This window comes from Myotis nattereri (genome assembly GCF_964212035.1).
Source record: "Myotis nattereri genome assembly, chromosome: 8".
NCBI classification, from domain to species: Eukaryota; Metazoa; Chordata; class Mammalia; order Chiroptera; family Vespertilionidae; genus Myotis; species Myotis nattereri.
The window spans coordinates 68914492-68936902 of NC_138083.1; the positions used below are offsets into that span (position 1 = coordinate 68914492).

General features: G+C 56.2%; 2 protein-coding genes across 7 annotated transcripts in view; both read left to right on the forward strand.

Moving 5' to 3' along the window:
• The window catches only part of ELMO2 (engulfment and cell motility 2), a 38486-nt gene extending 35179 nt beyond the window's left edge, over nt 1-3307 (forward strand). For all 4 annotated transcript variants that reach the window (XM_081097478.1, XM_081097477.1, XM_081097479.1 and 1 more), the window contains 2 exons: nt 403-480; nt 1795-3307. In XM_081097478.1, the coding sequence (XP_080953604.1) occupies nt 403-480; nt 1795-1995 (279 nt within the window). In that variant the 3' untranslated portion in view covers nt 1996-3307. The remainder of the gene's footprint in view (nt 1-402; nt 481-1794) is intronic.
• Nucleotides 3308-4813: 1506 nt separating this feature from the next.
• Nucleotides 4814-17854, forward strand: SLC35H1 (solute carrier family 35 member H1). 3 transcript variants are annotated; one of them, XM_081097787.1, is made up of 10 exons: nt 4814-5123; nt 9879-10240; nt 10818-10968; nt 11815-11878; nt 12574-12646; nt 13167-13335; nt 13410-13493; nt 15662-15837; nt 16892-17021; nt 17294-17854. In XM_081097787.1, exons 2-10 carry the CDS (start codon nt 10121-10123, stop codon nt 17419-17421), a joined length of 1095 nt encoding a protein of 364 aa, XP_080953913.1. In that variant the 5' UTR covers nt 4814-5123; nt 9879-10120; the 3' UTR covers nt 17422-17854. The 3 variants fall into 3 exon arrangements, with proteins under 3 accessions (XP_080953913.1, XP_080953912.1, XP_080953914.1); XM_081097786.1 differs by lacking the exon at nt 4814-5123 and adding an exon at nt 5818-6259; XM_081097788.1 differs by lacking the exon at nt 4814-5123 and having other exon boundaries at nt 10031-10240; nt 11815-11870; nt 12545-12646.
• The last annotated feature ends 4557 nt before the right edge of the window (nt 17855-22411 follow it).

Consider the following 22411-nt stretch of genomic DNA (forward strand, 5'->3'; position numbering starts at 1 on the left):
CACATTTCCCTATCTTTGGCCACAATTTGTTTTCATTGTTGTGGTTTTAAACTGTTAACACCTTTCAGTTTAATTACCAAGATACATATTTGAGGTAATACACAGTCATGGACTCTGACATTCTGAAGCTTCTGAGTATTGAGTAATTACTTCTCTCCAATCTTAAAAGTATCACCACATCATAGGCGTTACTTGGGTGGGGAGGGGTGAGTTCAGGTTGATCAGTCACCACTGGGCCCCATCTCCAGCCACTTGTGTGCACGTGCCCTGGGGCTGGATGGCATCACATATGAATCAGCATATTTGATGATGGTGCCAACTCACCAGGACTTTGGCCAAGATCTTGGTGTGCAGGGCCCAGGCCAGTCGATTGCTCCACTAACGGAAACCTTTCTCCTTCAGGAGGTGTTGGAATTGGCTTTCTCCATCCTCTATGACCCCGATGAGACCTTAAACTTCATTGCACCTAATAAGTATGAGGTGAGCGGTGTGACGCTGCCTTGCACAGCCCAGCCCTCTGCGATTCTTCAGCCAGAGGGCAGAAACGGGCACAACGGGAACGTCCTGTCCCCCTAAAGCAGGAGGCCATAGCCTGTCATGGAGGCTGTTTGACACAGGGTCTGCCACCCGGGGTCCTTTTCCCCAGAGCCGGGCCCTCCGGGTCACTCTTCAGCAGTAGCTGTAGGTTGTCATTAGCAAGACAGGGCCAACTAGGGCTAACTTATTTGCTGGGACTAGGAGAAGTTTCCTCTTTTCAGTTTCTGTGGCCACCTACCTAGGGAACCTAACAGATGCCCCTCCGCAGGGCTCCTGGCCATATGTAGTAGATCTGGCCTGGGCTTTGAAGCCAGATGGCCCTGGTCCTGCTGACACTGGCTCGCAGTTTCAATTGCAGCCCTGGAAGATACCAGATGTTACCTGAGTCACTGCGGTTGAGACCACACGTGTCTGGGGAGCTCTGAGCCATCAGAGGAAGCTGGAGGCGGGGCTTCTGGAAGAGGAGACCGTTAGGAGGGGCCTGAGCTGCCAGCAGAGCTTTATTGGGAGGAAGTGAAGAACTAGCAGGTGGGGAGGGAGACGGAGCAAAGGCACAGAGAAAGATGCAGCAGGAGGCCAGGGAGGGCTGAGAGGTCCCTGTCATTCCCTCTCATCATGAGGCCTTCCAATTCAGTTTCTCTAGTACTTAATTTCGACATTTATTGACTGGGTGGGGGTTTTGTTGTTGTTTTTGTTTACTTTTTTAAAAACAAAAGTGAGTCCCACAGTGGTTCCTTTTGTGTCCTGTTCTTTTCACCTAATTTGTATTCTCCCCTCCCCATTACTAATTTCAGGGGCAGTTTCAGGTAGTTGATGCCTCAGTTCTCAGGTCTGGTTTTGCTGTGTTCTTTAATTGTATTTTTTAAAATCATATTTTATATTATCTTAGGGAGTTTAAATGTCAATCTCCCATAAAAGCCAAAAGGTCAGGCCTCCTGGTACTTACCAAGGCTGTGTTCTTACACTGACTGTACAGAAATAGGAGGCAGAGTAAACCCACCCCATGTACACCTCAGCTCAGGCTCTTTGCCTGGTCTGTATTGTGAATGGGGAGACATTGAGAAAAACAACAACACAAAACCCAAAAGGTCTTTTAAGAAAGTGAGCAGCTCCCAATTTACCTTTGCTATTATCCCAAGCCAGTTTTGCCTACACTGAGTAGTTCCAAAAGAGACCAGAGTGAGTCCTAGGAAAGGACCTTGGCAGGACCTCCTGCTGTCCAGGGCCCTGCTGATGTTCTGCAACTTGCTCCCCCAGTACTGCATCTGGATTGACGGCCTCAGTGCCCTTCTCGGGAAGGACATGTCCAGCGAGCTGACCAAGAGTGACCTGGACACCCTGCTGAGCATGGAGATGAAGCTGCGGCTCCTGGACCTGGAGAACGTCCAGATCCCGGAAGCGCCCCCACCGGTGCCCAAGGAGCCCAGCAGCTATGACTTTGTGTATCACTATGGCTGAGCCTGAGCCAGAGGCGACGGCACCGAGGAAGGCATTTGGGACCCAGGAGAAACACTCACAGTCTGGTGCCTTGTCTTTTACTTGTACAGAATCTGTAGGGACCGTGGCGGCCAGTAAATGCCAACCATTCCTTCAGGCCACCTCTGACCACCCAGAGCTTCCTCTTGGTCCCCATCCACTATGAGTCATGAAGGCAGGTGCTCTGCCCTCCCCATCACTGTGGAGCCTGGCTTCAGGCCATGAGGAATGAACAGCAAATGCCCTTGCTCTTCAGGCCAAGAGACTGCTTTTCGAGCTGGATTTAACAACAGCCACTCACCTTTTCTTCCTGAGCCTGCTCCCCAGTGGTCAGCTGGCTCCCATGTGGGCAAGAGCTGGCCCAGGAAAGGCTGCCTGCAGAGGACAGGGCTGGGCATGTTGAGAGCCTTGCAGAGACTGCCTTTGGGTGACCCCGTGCCTGTGTCTCAGATCTAAGTAGAGGCCTTGCCCTTGATTTTGTCGTCTTTGTGAGGGCTCACTCCGGCCTCAAACAGCACCAACATGCGGCTGCTGCTGAGGTTCGGCACTAACATCTCGTCTCGGGATCCACCAGGTCTCTCTTGCCCACACAGTTGTCTGGGCAGATGGAAATGTCTCCCTACAAGCTCACAATCTCCCATCCTGGCAAGTCAGAGACATGAAGGCTGAGTCCCACCCGCTTAGTCTCCAGACTCTGCAGGGAGAGCCAGGGTGAGCCTGGGCCTAGCCTGTGGTGAGGTCACTAGAGTCACCTCCCCTCCCCTCACTTACATGTTTCCCTTCCTCCGGGAGAGACCTCCCACCTAACCTGCAGTGCAGCCTCCAGGTGGCTTTCCTTTGGCCTTCCAGACCTCGGGAAGTTTGGCTTCCCTTCCTTCCCATCCCAGTGCTGTGGTTCCTGCCATTGGCCATGATTTCAGGGAGCTGGCTGGAGGCCACAGCTGTGCCAATGGCCTTTCCTGGTGCTGCCGCACTTGTAGACCACACGCACAGCCTCTCTCCTTGGACATATGTGAACACAGTGGCATTCAGTTTTGGTAGCTGGCATGGTAGGTACTACCCAATGAAGAGTGTACTATATATTTTCTTTACTATAGGCCAAACTTATACAGACGTGTATATATATTTATATAAGATCTACCTATCCTAGGACGGAATGTTTGAGGGATTATAAAATTGGAAGCAAAAAAAAAGTAACACTTCCAGTTGTGAGCCAAGATTGTAACGTGAGAGCAGCCAGGAGCTTCCTGTCAGTAACATGTTTTCAATAAATACTCTTTCATGTACAAACTGATTCCTACTTCCTACTAACAGCTCTTTCTCTGTTACTGGCTTCCTGCCCAAGGGAACTTTCACCTTGACAAGCCTTCATTTCATTGTGTCTGGGAGACTTGAGAGAGCGCCAACCGGAGTCCTCAGCCACCTTCCAAGGGCCCCTTTCTCCTCTTCAACCACTCTGCCTCCACCCCACACACACCTGCTGTCCAGATTGTCACATCAGGACAAAGTGTTTTCTGCTCGGCCTGCTGAGTGCATCAGGGAAAGACACTGTACACCCCCATGAACACATCCTCCCTCTACTTCCTGCCAGGGACACAGCCAGGGAACAGTTTGAGTGCTTGTACCTTACAAAGAACACACCTTCTTCACCCCGTGTGTCGCCACGCTTAGTGCCCAGCCTTCCAGGTGACGTAGGCTGTTGCTCCAAACCTCAGCCTTGGTAGTAGGGAGGCTTGAATGAGGGCCGTGGTGCAAATACTTCTGTCTTGCCTCTGAGAGAGAAGGGGGCAAGGACAAGCTCTTTCACACTGCATAGAAAGTGCATGCAGTACAGGCCTTGAGGACTGAATAGACAGACCTTGGGAGCCATGGGTGCCATTGTAAGTGATTAAGCGCAGAATGAACTCATGCCTGTGAAATGCCAGCTGCTGGTGATGAGGGCAGCAGTGGTTTGCATAATGAACCGCTGACACTCTGGCCTTGAACCCTCTGTTCAGAGCAGCCAGGGAACCCAGCTGAGTCACTTGTAAGGATCCATGTTTGCAGCCAGTCTTAGAGCCAAAGCCCAGGAGGGGATTGGAGTCAGAGGGGGACACAAAGCCCCAAAGTGGGCCTGTCTTCAACCCTACCCTGCTCCGTCCTAATGGATCTCCCTGTCTGCTCTGATGGCTCTGCCCCTTTCAGTCCATCCTGCGAGATGAGTAAGATCTACACTCCGCCGCTGGCATTTTGGGACCACTGCGTCCTGTGCCTTGGCTACTTTCCCACCACAGTTTTGGTCCTTATCTTTCTCCTCCTCTCCTGTTTCCCATCTCCCTTTACTCAACCTATTGAACTGGAGATCATTCTTATAAAGTTTCAGGCACACAGAAAATGGTTCACAAACGTTTATTATTTACTATCTTCCATGGACCTTCTAAATCCTAAAGCAGTGGTTCTCAACCTGTGGGTCGCGACCCCTTTGCGGGTCAAACGACCCTTTAACAGGGGTTGCCTAAGACCATCGGAAAACACATGTAATTACATATTGTTTTTGTGATTAATCACTATGCTTTAATTATGTTTAATTTGTAACAATGAAATTGGGGGTCACCACAACATGAGGAACTGTGTTAAAGGGTCGCGGCATTAGGAAGGTTGAGAACCACTGTAAAGTGTGGTGCCCAGACGCAGCACTCCCCAGCTGGCTTGTGCAACCAGAAGAAAAAGCCCGTGAGAGTGATCTCTGCAGTTCCTTCCATGATTGCCCAGCACGGGCTTGGAACAAGGTAAACAACTGGTTCAGTAGAAGTAAATACGTGACACTTTTCTGGGTGCCCCGACTCTGCAGCCAGCAGGCACGGAGGCTCCAGAGCGAGGCCCCGGTGATCACAGCACGAGGGGATGCCGGGCGCTGGGCTGCGGAAGGAGTGGCGGGGAGGCTCCCCGGGAGGACACGCCACGCGGGGTCAGGGCGGACCCGGGAGAGAGAACCCAGCTCCCAGGCCCGCCCCGCCCCCGCGGCAGGCGCCACGCCCCCCAGTGGCTTCGGCGGAAATGCTCCTCCGACCACGCAACGCCGGCCTCGCACTTCCGGCAGGAGGATCGCGGCCGGGAGCGCCCGGGCCGAGGTGAGTGGGCGCGCCGCCGGCCTCCGCGCGCTCCCGGGGGCGGGAGGGGGAGCCGGTCCGGCCGGGCTCTGCGGGGCGCGCCTGGGCGCCTGCCCCGCGCGGAGGGGACCGGGCCTCGCGCGCCCTCGCGGGCCGCCCTTTGCGCGCGCTGTCCCGGGCATTTCCCGGGCCCCGCGAAGCTGGCCTGGAGCCCGCGCGGCTCTGCCCGGGTCGAGGCTGCACCCGCTGGGGTGGGAGTGAGGGCCCGCGGAAAGCTCGTGGGCAAACCGGGAAGCGTCAGGTGGCGGGCGGTGCTGTGCGGACGCGGAGGGCCAGGAGGAGAGCTCAGCGCGCAGGGGGGTGTGGAACAGTGTTCCCGGCAGAGGGAACAGCAGGCGCAAAGGACGCAGCTGCCGGGCGTGACCCACCGCCGGGGCCAGCGTGCTGGGCGCCGAGGTGGCGGTGGGAGTGAGGTTGCAGCCGTCTTTCGAGGCCAGATGGTGGGAGGCGTTTTCGGGGACCTTCTGTGGAGTTGGGGTTCGCCCGAGGGCTGCTGAGCTGCTTTCTGTGCCCAAGCCCTCTCTCCAGGCGGCGGGCTGGGGGGGCTGGGGGGGCGGAGGTGCGGGGACTGGAGACGTTGCAGTCAGCAGTGAAAGGTAATTGTGGTTAGACTCGATGGTGGAGTAGAGAAGCACAGAAGGTGGAGAAGTGTATTGGAGACGGAACTGACAGGACAGGGTTGGGGAAAGGGTAGCTTCTGCCGTGGATTTGGGGGGTTAGTCGTGAGGAATCAGCTGTGCTATGCTGGCATTTACTAGTGATGTTGGGGGCATGACTCAAGGACTCGGCTGGGGGCACCGTGAGTGTTAGGTGTCTTGAGTGGAGCCCAAGTTAGATGGACTGGCCTGGAGCCAGTCGGAAAGGGTGGGGCTGATGTAGGGAACTGAGAAATGGTTGGCACGTGGCTCAATGGGATGAGATTACGCAAGATGAGAACAAGATAGAAAACAGAAACCAGGTTCCAACGGCAGGCTCCCGTTTGTAGAGGTTGGGTTGAGCAAGAAGGAGTCCAGAGAAGCAGAGGAAACTGCAGAGTGTGGTGTGATATCCAAGAGGCCGTCCCGGGAGGAGGATGTGGCCAGTCGTGTAAGATGCTGGTGAGACTAGAGACTTGGCCCTTGAAGGGACAAGTGACTCGGTGGGGCGGTGGGGACAGGCTGGGGACGGTTCACGGGACCGGGAGGGGGTAAGCCCCTACCGCGAGCCAGCACCCCGCGCTGTACCTGATGCCACTGACTCCCCTCCCAGGAGGCTCGTGATTTTATCCTCCTTTACAGTTGGGGGAACTGAGGTCCAGAAGTCAGTGACTTGGGTCATGAAATAGTCAGGAGGGGCCAGGATTGGATCCCAGGTCTTTGTCACTCCGGGCCCACACTTCTGAGCCCTCAGCTGCGCTGCCCATGTTCTAGTTGGGAACATGCTATGGTGATACACCAACTGATGTGGCGACTGCTCCGAGCTACGCTGCCCCTGAGGAAAGAAAGGCAGAATATGGGATTCCTTTCCTGGGCAAGTGAGATTTGAAAGAGCATTTGCTCCTTTAAGCCTGGTTTCCCTTATTGCAGAATAAGGGTGGGGACCTTATCGGTTACAGATTTCTGTCTCCAGTGTTTGGTATACAGGAGTGCTCAATAAATGCACACTGAGTAAGTGGCTAGGTGATTTCCAAGAGCCCTACTAGCCGAGGTCTGTTGTGTTTGGGGTTAGGTGACCTTCTGGGAAGTAGTCGGAGAAGGAGTGCTGTTAACTTTGGGACAGTGCTCCCTGTGAGCCTGGGCAGTCATGGGGACTTCCTAGTGGTGGGGGACCTGCACCAGCTGTTTGAAGGAAGCAGGGAGGGTGGAGGGTGTTCGTGTTGGAGCAGGAACTGCAGCAAAGGCAGAAGGTAGGGGAAGTTGATTCACAGAAGGGTTCAGACTGCCCTACCTCCGAAGCCGTGGGTAGGACCACGGGGAGGGAGTGCTAGAAGATAGATCTCTTGGTGCCAGCTGCCCTGTGGTCACCTGTGTGGTGTAAGCAGTGCTTCCCATCAGGGAGCAGTTTTGCCCCCAGGAGACTCTCAGCAGTGTCCGGAGACTTTCCTGTTTGTCATTACTTGGGATGAGGGGCCGGGATGCCACAGGTATCTAGTGGTTAGAGATCGAATGCTGCTAAATGCCCCACAGTGCACAGGACAGGCCTTCTCTAATTGTCAGTAATGCCAAGTGGAGAAACCCTGGTCTAGAGGAAGGAGTGTGAGCCTTGAGATCTGTTGGACCCCACTGCCTAGCTGTGTTAGCAGAATTCTGACTGTGGGAGGTGCAGGGAGAAGAAGAGGGAGAATCAGACAGGAAACTAATGCATCAGGTGGGGGAGAAAGGGAATGGTGGCTGGCTGGTAGTGGTGGAGATCAGGAAATGTGACCATATTTGGGATATTTTTTAAGACAGGTCTGACAGTACCTGTTGATTGAATGTGGGCTGAGGGAAAGAGGAATCAAGGATGAGAACAAGGTTTCCGGCCTGAGCAGTTAGCAGCTAGTGACTGGTGGTGCCACCTCAGGGTGGGAAGAGGAGCAGGTTTTGACGGAGGGTGGAGAACTCCTGGAGAACAGAAGTCCATTCTGGACGGGCTGGGTGTGAGGCGCCTGGTGTTAGACATCCAAGCGAAGAGGACAAGGAGGCAGTCGGGTATCCTGCGTTAGCCGGGGAGGTGAGAGGGGGCGATGCGCATTGGGCCATGCCGGCTTACAGAGGCATTTCAAGGAATGGGCCCGCGTTAGGCAAAATAGCACAGTGGCTCTCAACCTCGTGGATGCTACGCCCTCTTTTTAATGACAAATATTTTGGTGATAACTACCCTCTCCCCCTTATTATCTTAAAATGAAACTTATGATTCAAAAAACTACAACACATAATTTTTTTGAATTGGCAATGCCCTACCCATAATGTAAAAGAAATAAAAGGAAAGTAGTTGGTAATAAAATGTTTCAATATGTGAGTTCCTGAGCACAGGCTACTAGAAGCTACAATGACGCAGCCCCTGCCAGCACCACTCCTGTGGAACCTGCAGGCGGTGACGGCCACAGGGCAGCCTGCCACAGCCCGTGGGCAGCTCCAAGCCGGTGCCTGCCGTGGCTGCAGGTGGCTTTTCCAGACGGGGAGCTGCGGTACCCTTTTATCAAGAACAGTTCAGCCTCCCCTCAGTGTACATAGCACCGAAAACGTAGGAGAACCTTGGAAAAACTGCTCTGTTGCCTGGAAAACAGAGTTGGGTTCTTTATAAGCAGATCTTTAACCTACAGGAATCTCAGAGCCATGCAGGCTGCAGAACAGTTCTCAGTTATGTGCACTGCCCCCCTCAGAGCCCCACTCACTAAAAGGTAGGACTGTCCCTGCAGAACAGCACCATGGGCTCCCAGAGTCCCCTGACGAGAACCAGAGCCTGAGGGTGCCCCTTGGGGCATGAGCCTGTGCCAGCTCCCAGTGTGCCTGGGGGAGGGGAAATGACACCTCAGGTTCCAGAGTTCAGAAACAATGTTGATACTCCCTGCAGAGAGGACTGGGAGGGGAAGTTGGGGTGCCTCTGATCAGAGGGTTCTAGGGAGGCTTCAAGGCAGTGGCATTTCTGTCGGGTGTCGGGTGGGGATGTATCAAAGGAGAAGACGGGAGGAGGGGCACAGATGAAGCAGCAGGTGGGATAATGCTGGACTGGGGGGTGGGGGGTCTGCCCGGTCTCCCCAGGGCCTGGCATGCTCTGGGCACTCACTGGGGTTGGCTGGGTGATAGGCAGCAGGGAGTGGTTTAGTTGAGTAAGACCCTGTGGCAGGCTCCGTGTCTGTGACACTGGCTGTTCGAGTCTACGGCAAGGTCGGTGTTGGTTTCCTGGTCCATTTTACTGATTATTATTATTATTATTATTATTATTAGGGAGAGAGGAAGGGAGAGGGAGAAACATCAGTGAGAGAGAACATGTTAACACCTTAATGACCAGATTGGTCCCCTGAAACCACAGGCCCACTCTCTTGCAATGAGTCATCACCGTATGGAGAACTTACAGTGTGCCAGCTGGGGCTGTAAGGCCAGCATGGACCTGGCGGGCCCTGTCTTCGTGGAGCTATCCGCCTCCCAGGGACAAAGATCATCATGCCCTGCACAGGTCCAATGGAGGAATCATGGGGGACCTATGAAAGCAGCCTGTGTGTCAGGGGCACCCATCACATTGAGGGGGGGGGGCGTTCCTGAGGAAGCAACATTTGAGCTGAAGATGAGTAGATCCACTGAGAAAGTATGGAGGGAGGGCAGAGCGCCGGCTTCTCCAGGCGCAGGACGGAGCCTGGTTGCTCAGGGAGCTGAAGGTGGCAGGCCGGTGGGACTGGGGCACGAGGGCCGAAGCTGAGCTGAGGCCGGCAGGGGCCCGATTCAGCCTTTTTAGCCTAAAGAAGGGTTTTGATCTTTATCTTAAGAGCACTGGAAGCTGCAGAAGGGCTTTAAGCAGTGGTCTGACATGATCAGATTTATGTTTTAAAAAGGTCACTTTGGTAGCAATTCATGGAGAACAGCTTGAGACGACAAGAGAGTGGATATGACCGGGAGCTCGGCTGCCAGCGCCCATGCTGGGGGCGGGCTCCCTCCTGCTCCTGTCTGCCCCGTCTCCCTGCGGGACAGGCCTGGGTGGGTGGGGTCAGATGGCCCTCACTCTGCCCAAGCCACCAGCGCTGCCTTTTCATCCTTCTAGCCTCAGACCTGGATCGTGAGCCCTGCACCGGAGACCATGGAGGGGCTGGGCTCGGCCCACCAGCCCCTTAGGTGAGGACTCCGCCCAGGCTCCGATAACCGTCCTGATCATGGAGTGAAGAGAACTCCTAGCCAGGCCACGTTCTTGCTGGAAGTCGTGGCGCAGGTCCAGCGGCTGTTCCTGCCGGTCTTCAGGAGAGGTGCCTGCCCCGCCGACCCAGCTGGGAGCAGCTGCTGCCACAGATGGGGAGGGGGGCCCTGGACGTGGCCTTTGTGTGGCGGGCAGTGTGGACCCTGGGGCTGGTCCTCCTCTACTACTGCTTCTCCATCGGCATCACCTTCTACAACAAGTGGCTGACAAAGGTGACTGGGAGGCCTGCACCGCGGGCCGGGAGGGAGGTGGCGGGGCCACAGTGCCCCTAGTACTGAACAGGAAGGCACGGGCTTCAGCCAGTCACGTTAGTGACGGGGCAGAACCCCACAGCCAGCACTGCCATGCCAGGGATTCTCCCGAAATATTTGCATCGAGGGGAAATTAGGGGGCCACGGGGATGAGCTGGGGAGACTTGGGGAGCTTACGCAACAGCTGTGGACCAACAGGTAGAAAAGCAGTTCAGTACTCTAGTAGCTGGCACAGCCATCCTGGCCCACGCTGCTGTTCCTTGGGTGTGGGCCATGGGGAGGGGCTGGAGCAGGTAGTAACAGGCTGTTGAAGGTGGAGACAGCACTGAGCTACAGTTGAGCCCCATTTGTCCACCTGCTGCCTGTGTGACCTCCAAACTGGGACTAAGTCTCTGATGCCAAGTGATTGTACTGTGGGTGAAAACCCCTGCAGGGCCCTCAGCACGCACCGCATTAGGGCCCCTGCCACCACGGGGGCGGGGAGCCTGGTGAGGGCTGCTGTCTAACTGCGCCTGGCTGTGCTTTGGGCCCCGTACAGAGCTTCCACTTCCCCCTCTTCATGACGATGCTGCACCTGGCCGTGATCTTCCTGTTCTCCGCCCTGTCCAGGGCGCTGGTCCAGTGCTCCAGCCACAGGGCCCGCGTGGTGCTGAGCTGGACCGACTACCTCAGAAGAGTAGCTCCGACAGGTGTGTTCCTGTGGGGAGGGCCCGGCAGGAGGAGGGCTGCTTGGGAAGCCATAGGCCTAGAACGAAAGGATGTCTTCCTGGCCTAAAACTCAGGCCCCTCTTTCCCTGACCCACCCATGTTTCCTCACTCCTCTCTGCCTGCCCTCCCCGCCCCCACATCTGCCCCATGCGTACTCCATCTTCCCGCTTCCCCCACGCACACCACACAGAAGCCCCAGTGCAGCAGTAGCCTTGTAGTTCCCTGGACCTTGAGCATGCACACTGAGCTGTGTTTCCAGGCCCGGAGGGAGTGGTGAGCAGAGCGTGTAGTCCCTGCCCTCGGTGCTAGGCAGGGAGGGCTCCCCAGAGCAAGGGCTGAGTGGGCTGAGACCTGGAGGGCGAGTGGGACCGGGCGGTCCAGGGCGGGGAGGGTTTAGTGCATGTGGGAGTCTGCAAGGGAACTGAAAGTGTCTTGGGGCGCTGAGGACTCAACGTTGGTGCGAGGAAGTGAGAGGGTGGAAGGGGTCAGATCCTGGAGGGCCCGGTCCTCCTCCGTGACCACTCTGAGTGACCACTCTGAAGCGTTTGCAGGATCAGATTGTATCTGTCAGCAGGGGGGTATGCAAAAAATCCAGCAAGTGGGAAGGACACAGGCCCCAGCCAGTCAGAATGCACTATAGCCTGAATGCTGGAGCAGACCCCCCCCCCCTTTTTTTTGAGTTAACCTTTTAGTTGCTGGGTAGAAAGGAAGGCCTAGAGGCCCCAGAGAAAGTGAGGGGACTCATGGGAGTGTTCTAATCACTGGTGCCCCCAAGCCACCTGCCCTTTCTCCCCGATGTGTCCGGTGGGCGCCCTTTGTCTCCACAGCGCTGGCTACGGCACTTGACGTGGGCTTGTCCAACTGGAGCTTCCTCTACATCACCGTCTCACTGTGAGTACCGCCACCTCCCTCAGGCGCACGTTCTCTCTGTCCGTCCAGCTGGCTGTCTGCACCCCTGACCGACAAGCCAGCCACGGCACCACTCTCTGGGACCAGCCGTCCTCTCTGAGCTCCTCCCAGCAGCTTTCCAGAAACTCACCAGCTTCTTCCTTACGCTGGGCGCAGTCGATGCTGGGCCTGCTGCTGGGCGGCCTGGGGAAGCCAGGGCCTCAAGCAGAACGGGCGGCCGTGGCCGGGAGGAGGGCATGTCCGCGTGCAGTGCACGCAGCTGCAGAGGGGAGGCCGGCAGTGACTTCTTACCTCCGGGGTGTGCCTCAGAGCACAGTCCCTGCCTCCTCTTTCTCTCCTCTCATCCTTTCTTCCTCATCCTGGGCTCCGCTGAGGGCAGGTGATAATAGGCCTCGGTGAGCTCAGTGTCAGACCTGCAGCCTTTCCTCCCTGCTGATAATTACAGGCCTCAGAGATTCCTTCGATTAAAGGTCACAAATCGGCCAGATGACTCGGGCCACCTTCCTTTGGTCTTTTGTACCCAGATTGTCCTGCTGCCCTGAGCAGAGCCCGTGGCCCTCAGGGAGGTCAGGAAGCTCCCCCCTTTCCAGCCCACTGGCTGTACTGTGGGGTCCGTTCTGGATGGCGGGTCTGAGCCGCGGGTTCCAGCCGTGCACGGTGGTCATTTTCGCTTCCAGGTACACAATGACCAAATCCTCAGCCGTCCTCTTCATCTTGATCTTCTCTCTGATCTTCAAGCTGGAGGAGCTGGTGAGGCCCCAACATCCCCTGAGTCCCTCCTACCCCCTCAGGGGTCTGAGCAGCGGCTCTGTCACTGTGACAGAAGAGAGGAGCCCAGCCCAGGGGCAGAAGCTCCCGACAGAAGCTGAGGAGGGACTGAGCACTGGGCACTACCAAGAAGTTTAGAAAGCGGTGTGGTGGGGGGAAGGGGGAGGGCGGTAAAGGCCAAGGGAGGAAGGGTTCCAGGAAGAGGGGCCAGGTCAGGTCAAGCTGGGCCGAGACGCCTGCTGTGCGAGGCAGCACCTTGGTTTCGTAGTGGGGAGGGGCCTAGGACAGCATAGGGAAGCACCTCAGTATGTGGGCAGGTAGGGGTGTTGGGGACGTCCAGCTGGATGCAGCCCTGCACACCTCCATGGGGAGGAGCTGGCCAGGGCCTCCCAGGGTGGTGGCTGGGGAGAGAGGGGCCAGCCAAAATGGCTGCCGACCCCCAAACTCCAGGTGGGATGAGCTGGAGACTCCCCAGTTAGCTGCCACCTGCTCCCCTCCTCAGCGGGCAGCGCTGGTCCTGGTGGTCCTCCTCATCGCCGGGGGCCTCTTCATGTTCACCTACAAGTCCACGCAGTTCAACGTGGAGGGCTTTGCCTTGGTGCTGGCCGCCTCGTTCATCGGTGGCATTCGCTGGACCCTCACGCAGATTCTCCTGCAGAAGGCGGATCTTGGTGAGAGCAGGCCCGGCACCAGGGGGTGGAGGCCGGTGGCCAGGCTGACGGCTCATCATGTCCCCGTTCTGTAGGGCTCCAGAACCCCATCGACACCATGTTCCACCTGCAGCCACTCATGTTTCTCGGGCTCTTCCCCCTCTTTGCCATATTTGAAGGTAGGTTGGGCCGTCCACCTCGGGGCACTTCAGTACAGCAGCCCCCACCCCCCTCTCTGAGCCCAGCTGCAGGGGACACAGAGATCAAGGCGGCCTCCCCTGGCAGTGCCTGGTTTGTGTGTCTGAACAGACACTGAAACCAAATGGCTAGAATCCCGCATGATAAACGTTACACAGAAAATGTATGAAACATAGTAGACAATGATGACAGTGCACGTGTCCAGCCCCGGAGGTAGGCCAGGGCTGTTCTAACCGGTTTACATATATCACCTCTTAATACTCCCCAAAACCCCATGGGGCAGTGCTATTAATATCCTCATCTTGCAGGTGAAAGAAACTGAGGCAGAGAGAAGTAGAGATAACCTTGCTTCGGGTCCCATGACTCCTAAACGAGCCTGAACTTGGATCCAGGAGCTGGCTCCAGAGCCCCTCCTCTTAACCATTCCGCTGTGTTCTGCCTCTTAGGAGGAGAGGGTCATGCGTTGTCTCAGGGTGGTAGGGTGGAAAGGCTTCCCAGACAGTGTATCTGGGAGGATGAATGGGACTTGGACAGGCTGATGGGGGGGAGGGGGGAGCATCCCAGGAAGTGGAAACAGGTTCAGAGGAATGGGGTGTGAGCTGGATTGCAGGAGTGTTTATTGGGGGGCCAGGGGGTACAGGGAGTCTGGGCAGGTGAGCAGTTCCCCTCCACTGTCATCTCCCAGAGAGAAGAGCGGGCAGCATTGTCTAGGCTGGGAGGTGTACCACATCCTCCTTCCTCTGATGTTTTGGGATTAGGCTTTGTCCCCTGTCTGTGTATCCTTCCTCCCAGAGTCCCTTCTGTCCTCAGGGTCATTACAGAAAATCCTGTCCCGCATCCATTTAAGTTGCAAGCAGTGAGGCGTTTCGAACCTCTGAGAAAATTATTTGTGGCCCCGTTGTCCAGGAAACTTCTGTTCTGCAGCCTCATTTTCTCTCTTTTTACAATCTCTCCCCATTCCTTCATTGTGTCCCCAGTAAAAACGCCACACTCTCCCTCCCTCCCCGGGTGTTTACACCGCTCCCCATCTCTACAAACCCTCCCCCGAAAGCCCCTGGCCGTCGTCACTTAGCAAAGCTGCATGGATTTAGCTCCTTTAATCTTTTCTGGTAAATTAATCCCCCAAGCGCCTTCATTACTTATGTTGCTTTCCCCGAGTCCCTTCCATTTGCCCATGCCTTTGCAGTACTGCTGAGCCCAGCACCAGGCAAGATGTCCTACATTGGAGGCTGTTTGCCTGGGGTTGGGGGGGTGGGGGGCTGTCACTGTGTTTCTATGGTGCTTCCCTCCAAAAATCTCAGGGTCCTTAGCCAGCCTCCTGCCCCCCCCCCCGCCCCCAGGTGTGTCCTTTTTGCCTAGACTGGGCTCACCTCGCATCCTGTTAATACTCCCAGGGGCCTTTCCTGAAGGGAGGGACCCAAGGAATCATCCTCCCAGATGGACAGTGTTGGAGGGTCAAGAACCCTCTGAGAGTCTAAGCAAGTTCGCTGCCTGGATGCCTGTGTGGGTGTCTGGAGCGGGTGGCCGTGGCTTTTGTCGAGTATTTATATGCAGTGTGTGTGTTTTTGAGAACTGTTCATCAGATTATACCATCTGTTTGAGAAACATTGGTCTAGTCCCAACCGGTTCATTCTATTAGTGGGGAAACTGCTCCCAAAAGGGGGCATGTCTCGGCCAATTCCCACTGCTATGTGATAGTCAGGCCTGGATGAAGATGAGTTTTGCCCCCGTTTCTAGGTGGCCCCCCTGAAATTGAGCACAGAGGACTCCCCCGCAGCCTCCCCCACCATTGCCCAGGGGCTGAAAGTCCTCACGTGATGCCTGCCCACCTCTCTTGGGCCCATTGGTTATCACAGCTGCCAAGGCCATAGGAAGTCCACCCTCACCATTCGGACCGCAGATGGGAGGGAAACACCATGGGGAAGAGCCGGGTGCTCCTGTGGGTTGTCTGTGTGGTGCCGTCCCCCGTATTTAGCGCAGGGGCTCCAAAGCCCTCCTGCCATTCCCTGGGCTCTGGCAGCCGTCCATCCTTGTTGTCTTAGGAAGTGTGCCCCGCGCCAGGGGCAGTTCTCACCCGGCTGCGGGAGGGTGAGGCCGCCCGGCAGGCACACCCAGGACATGGTACCCCTGTCTCCCCCATTGCTTTCAGGTCTCCATTTGTCCACATCTGAGAAAATCTTCCGTTTCCAGGACACAGGGCTGCTCCTGCGGGTACTCGGGAGCCTCTTCCTTGGCGGGATTCTTGCCTTTGGTTTGGGTTTCTCCGAGTTCCTCCTGGTTTCCAGAACCTCCAGCCTTACTCTCTCCATTGCCGGCATTTTTAAGGTACAGACTCGGGTGACCCCCGTCCTGTCTCAGAGAGGAGCCCCTGAGGGTGCTTCTCACCAGCAGCTCCTGCACCCCAGGGCCTATAGGGAAGAGAGGGAAGTACCTCATTAGGGCGCTCAGTGCCATGCTCTCATCTGTACTCCCCCACCCCCTCACTGCAGCCCTGTGAGGTGGGGATGGTCATGAGACATGAAGAGCTGCTCCTACCCAGGAAAACAGCTAATGGCCGAGCTGGGGTGCAGAGCCAGGTCCGCCTCCACTGGGCTTGGAACGCATTTACATTTACTAGGAATGCCAACTCGTCCTGTGGCAGCGGCAGGGAGCCATGGATTGAGAAACCCCCATTCAGACTCATCAGTAACAAGTTCTGTGATTGATTGGTGATGTCTGCCATGGGCACAGCGAGGGACAGTTAAGTCATTAGTGCCCTGTGCTTGCCTGGCCTGCCTTTACCTCTCCCTGGCAGCGTTCTTGCCTCTCCTCTTGCCACTTCCCTCTTCCCTCCACCACATGCTGTGGGGGAGTTTGCTCTTTGATCCTGGAGCAGTGCTGCCTAAAAGCAGAAACCTAGGGGCTCCCCAAGGGTCTTCTGGTTGCCAACCAAATGATGAGGCAGAAGCCATGGTTCTCAGAATGAGTCATTTCACAGTGCCATTTGCAGCCATTGTGTGTGAAGAACCCCAGGACCAGTGCATGTCCCACAAAGCCCTGTATGACGCTGCATTCTCCCCCGGCAGCTGAGGGCTCCCCGCCTGTACCTTCTGGAAGGGCTCTCCTTGATTCCTGTGGACACAGCTGCATTTGGTTGGTCTCCTTTTATCCTGGCAGTTCTGGGAAAGCATCTCCTTTGTTTCATCTCAGTAACACAAAGGAGGAAAGCATTGCAGCAGGCCCCATGCAAGCTTCTCTGTGCCCTGCAGGCCAGCCGCCCTGGCCTGGGAGTTAGGGCGAGTCTGGCTCTCTCCTGTGGTTGTGCTTAGTGCCTGGCCCTCTTTACAAAGGGCCAACTCATCCCGCCGATCACTTCCCCTTCCTGCTTCTCTGCCCGCAGGAAGTCTGCACTTTGCTGTTGGCAGCTCATCTGCTGGGCGACCAGATCAGCCTCCTGAACTGGCTGGGCTTCGCCCTCTGCCTCTCGGGAATATCCCTGCATGTCGCCCTCAAAGCCCTGCACTCCAGAGGTAACCTGAGCCCCTTTCCTACGCCTGCATTCAGGACATCCTCCCCATGACTCAGCCCCTCTGATTTCCTCTCAACCCAGCCCTTCCGGGAAGAGGCAAGTGGCCCTCAGCTTCCCCAAGTAGTTCCAGTCTGCACCATTCAGTTGCCTCTGCAGGGGCTGCTGCTCTTCTCAGCATGCTGGAGTCACCTCTGAGGAACTGGGGAGGGGCCCCAGGTGACAGCACACACAAGACGCTGATTGGGGCTGTAACTGGTGTCTCTTCATCCCCAGGTGATGGCGACCCTAAACCTTCAAAGGGGCTGGGCTCCAACCCCGACCTGGAGCTGCTGCTCCGGAGCAGCCAGCCAGAGGAAGGGGATAATGACGCGGCGGAGGAGGACTTTGTGGCCCAGGGGTAGCAGCGACCAGCCCGGGGAGCAGCTTTGAAGCAGGCCGCTCCCAGTCTTCATGCTGACGGAGCTCAGGGACCAGGTGGTTTCTCACAGCAGCTGGGAGCAGCGGTCCAGCAGTGTCCACGCTGGGCCTCGGGTAGCACGGGACCCATGGTGGGGCCGAGTCGGAGAGTTGGCCAGAGGGGTGAGCACCAGGCCAGAACAGGCCCTACGCTGTGCTGGAGTTGCAACGGAGGAACGGAGGGCTGTTCTCAACTGCTTGCCAGGCTCTGGCTGCCAAGATCATGATTGCAGAGGCATCACAGGTGTCTAAGGGGCCCGGGCCTGGACTGCAGAGCAGTTGGGAAGGGGAGATGGAGAGCTGGGGGCTTATCACCTGGACAGCTCTTTGCTCAGAGAGCAGATCTATTTATAGTTTGGAAATAAAGGGTTTACAGTCCACTAGTCACTTCATGTTGCCTGGAGGTGTGGGGGCAGGGAGGGGCAGTCGGCCTGGCCTCTCCTTCCTCTGCCTGGGGCCTCGCAGGTGACTGGCCAGACTCTAGCCTTCCCATCACGTGTACCCCTGCTTGAGCCCAGGACCCTCTCGGGAGCCCAAGCACACCTGCAGGCAGGAAAGTGAATATGCGCTGAGCACCATATTCTGGGGACCTTAAAGCTGTCACAGCCTGGCTGTCACTTACCACCCATGGCCTGAACCAAATTCCTTCACCTCTCTGTGAAATGGGGGTAATAATTGTCTCAGAGTTCTGAATATTGGAAACAGTTTAGATATTATATTAGTGTTTATTTTGAAAATCCTTTCAACAACCATGGATCCAAGACCCTAAATGAGTGGCCGGCCTACGCTTCACAGCACCAGTGTTTGTCCATGAAAACATGTGGACGGGGAGATGGGCCTCCAGGCCTTCCCATCACCTGCCCTGGACGAGTCACACAGACTGCTGTCTTTATCAAGTGGGGAGGGAGGAGACAAGCACCCAGCTCTGCTGTGCTCTGGTTCTGAGGCCTGGCCTGCTCCTGGGAGCCGGTTCTCTGGATTGGGAGGGACTGCTGGCCACGGGGTCACATCCTCCCAAGCACAAGTGCTTGTGGGCCTTCACAGCAGGTGGCGCCATCGCACCACAAGGTGACGCCAGCACTGGGAGAACTTCCACCACCACCCAGGCCCCGGCAGGAGGGTATGGGGGTCTGCGCGGGGCGGCCTGTTGGCAACTGTTCTGATAGATTGGAGCCATGAAAGCCCCTTTTAAGCCTAGGAGAACGTTAGTGTTTGAGGAATGGGACCGGCAAACTTTGGAAAGGGCCAGATAGTAAATATTTCCCATTTGGGGACCATCTGGTCTCTTGCAGCCTCTCAAGTCTGCCAATGTAGGACAGCCGCCATGGACAGATCCAGAAACAAACGGGCAGGCTGTGTTCCAATGGAACCTTATTTACAGGAATAGGACTCGGCGTGCTCGCTGCAGTTTGCCAACTCCTGCTGAAGAAGAAACCTTAAGAATTGTTGAGTCCCATCCACTCGCAGTCCACGGAGGCAGGGGGTAGATGCCGTGACTAGTCTGAGGTCCTCAGAGCCTCCCGGCTTGAGTTGAGCTTCACTGCAGACTTCTCCCGTTCGTGGAGGTGTGACACGAAGGTGCCTTATCTGGTTCCTGCACCTCTGCTCCCCTGGATTGTGCAAGCTCAGGCCAGGATTAAAGGAAGCTCATGTTCCACGAGAGATGATGTGGGACGAGCTAGCAAAACGGAGGGGCCAGGACCCCTCCCTCCTGCCTCTGCTTGGGAGGCTGGTTGGGATGCAGGATGCTTGGGCTGCAGAGAGCCTGTCAGAATCCCCTGGCTTAGGTGGGTGAGAGCTTCCTGCCTGCCCCTCCCCACACCGTCCCCCTCTTCCCACACAGGGAGCAAAAGCTGCTGTCTGGTACAGTAATTACAGGGTGCAGAGCAGGGGCCGGTGCTGTGCCGCCTGCATGTTAGGTTCAATGACAGCCCCTCACTTAGCAGCAATTACCAGCTGATCCTAGAGGAGGACTCCCTCCTCTTGCCCCTCCCCCCTTCCTGCCAGCCCTATTGCCTGGCCTTCCAGGCCAGACCCTATTCACCTTCAGCTTGGAGCCCTAGAAGCACCCATGCTGTCTGCAGCCATTGCATCTCAGGGTTGCATCGTTGCCATGGTAACTCGGTGCTTGCACAGGTTTCGGGAAGCTCAGGCTGTGACTTGTCTCCAAGGCTGTGCTGTCTGTCCCCAGGAAGCCTACAGCTCCAGGGCTTCTGCAGAGGAGGGAGGAGGGAATGTGGGCTGACCTGCAGGTTCGAGTTTTAAGTGCTTACATGCCCACCGTCTCTCCCGGGAACCTACCACGGAAGGAAGGTTATTGCCCCCAATATATGAGGATGTCTGTAGTTGAGGTCGTGGTGGGGATGAGCACGAGCTGGAGCTCGCCCGTGGGAGAAACCTGCGATGGCAGGCAGGGCCTGGCGTGCCTTCATCTTCATTCTGGTACCCTTCTCTGCTGAGGGCTCAGGGCATCACCTCCATCTGTTTCTGCTCCATTCTTCTGAGGGGGAAAAAAACGAAACTCCCAGTGGCTTGAGAGTAGTTACACAGAACCAAGAGAACAGTCTGTGATGCTTGCCACAGCTTGCTGCATCCTGGACTACTGATGGGCTGGGTTGGGTCCCCAGTGTGCAGAGAACTGAGGGTGCGGATGCAGATCATCCATCTGGGTTGACGGCATCCCGGGAGTGCTGATCCCATGCCAGATATTGAGCTGAATTTGGGATAGACAGTCCTTGGAGAGATGGCAAATGGGACCACCCTTCCTCTCAGCCCAGGGAGGTGTTGAGGCAGGGGACCAGGGAAATGGGGAGAACAGAATGGACCGGTCACTGGGCACCTTCGAGGCCTCTTGTGTTGACTATTTAATCCCTAAATCCCAGTGCAGTAGGAATTGACTGTACCCATTTCACAGCTGTGGAAACTAAGCTCACAGAGGTTAAGCATGATGGTGGCTGAGAACGCACCTCAGAGACTCCACCAGACCTGGATTCACACCTCTGCCCTGTGACAGCGGTGTGTCTTGGGCATGTTGCTGATCTCCTCTGAGCCTGTTTCCTTGTCTATGAAGCAGGCACCCTAATACTTCCTAATGAAGCTGCCGTGAAGATGAGATGTCTTAGACAGCAGCACAGTGCTGGGCACATAGGAATAGCCACTTAGTAAAGGCCAGCAACGAGGATGTGACATACTTGCCCATGTGACAGAGCAAGTGAGAGGAGGAGCAATCACGGAGTGCTGCCTGCTCCAGTGCCTGGCCCAGCGGGGGCCTGAATAGATACTTGTTCTGTGAAGGAATTTCCAACAGTGGGAATTGGGATTTTTCGGGTCCCAGGGACCATCCTAATTTCTAAATGATTTGTCCTGCAGGGACAGGACAAGCTGTTCCCCACCTCCACCACCCATTTCCGCCAGCCCCTGGCCCCCCAGCCGTCCTGAGCCCTCACCCTGACATGAGTCAGGCCCCTTGGCCCCTGCCTGGTAGTACCCAGTTAGCTTGGCTCCTGGTCCCATGGTTATCTGCAGTTTTGTTGGCAACTAGTGCCTTTCCCAGGAACAAACCCACAGCCTTGGTTCTGCTGGCATCCTGCTGGGGGAGCTGTGCCTTTCTCCGGGATGTCTGATGAGAACTCTCCTGCTGGGGCGACAGAGGGACTGAAGAGAGAACCAGGGGAAAGTGCATTGCAATGCATTTAATAAATTCTAGAGCAGCGGTTGCCAACCTTTCGGGCCTCACGGACCACCAGTGAGGTGGCGACTACTGTTCTAGAGCATCAACAATGCGCCCTGCCCAGTGAGAGCCATTGGAGACGTAGGAGTCGTTACGACGCTGACGTCTGCAGGCAGCTTCTGCGGGACCTTTTAACCCAGTGGGTTTCCTGGAAGCGGACTCAGGAGATTAGGGTGCAGGATATCATTTAGGAAATGGTCGTGGGAAAAACATGTGGAAGGGAGTAGAAGGATGCAGGTTTTGGGAGCGGGAGAAGCTGAGTCCCCCCACAAAGGGCTCAGGACCCCACAAGGAGCCCTGGACTTGAGCCAACCCTTCAGACTTGTCCCAAGGTGGGCTGCGGCCTGTGCATTTCCACTCTGATCTGCCATTGGAGGTGGACCTACCCCCAGCAGGAGCTATGACTTTGGCTGAGGCTGTTTTCTTCCAATGAGAATTTCGCTGAGACCCGCTCCCAGTCCCACTGCAGCGGGGAACCACTCATTCCCAAAGGGGATCGGAACAGCTCATCACAGCCTCCACCACACCCAGGGCCATGGCTGGCTTCACGGATGACCAGGGGTCCCTGAAGCAGGGTAGAAACCACATCTGACATGAACGTGCATGTGTGCATTTGCGGGGGAAGAGTGCCTTTGACCCCCTAAAAGATTAAGAACCACTGGTCTAGGGAAAGTCAGGCTTATCCACAGCTTAAAAACCACATGATCAAGGATGAACACTATAGGTGCTCAGTATAGACGATGGATGGATGATGAGTGGATGGATGGGTAGACGTCATAGAATTATTGGGAGACAGACTGCAGAGCTTGTGCGGAGAAACCAATTCTGCCTGGGGCAGGAGAGCAAAGATTTTCAGGAGGAGCTGACCATTTTGAACTGAGTCTTGAAGACTGAATGAACGTTGCCAAGCAGGCATAAGGGTAAAGCATGGGGGGGGGGCAGGGGGCGGGGGATGAGGAGGGGAAGGATGGTGTGTTGGGTACTGTAATAGGAGTTAGTCCAGCTGGGTAAGAGGAGGGAGTAAAGCCCCCAGGTCCCCCAGGAGGTACCCTGGTAGGAATTGTTCTCCCAAGTTGCTCTCAAGCAAGCAGGTACCTCTTCCCACCACCCCCAGCACTCAGCGATGGCCAGTGCCTCTGGGTGGGGGAGGGGAGGTCTTAAAGGTAATAGTGCACCAGTGACAGCATCAGCTCACTCCTGCAGCC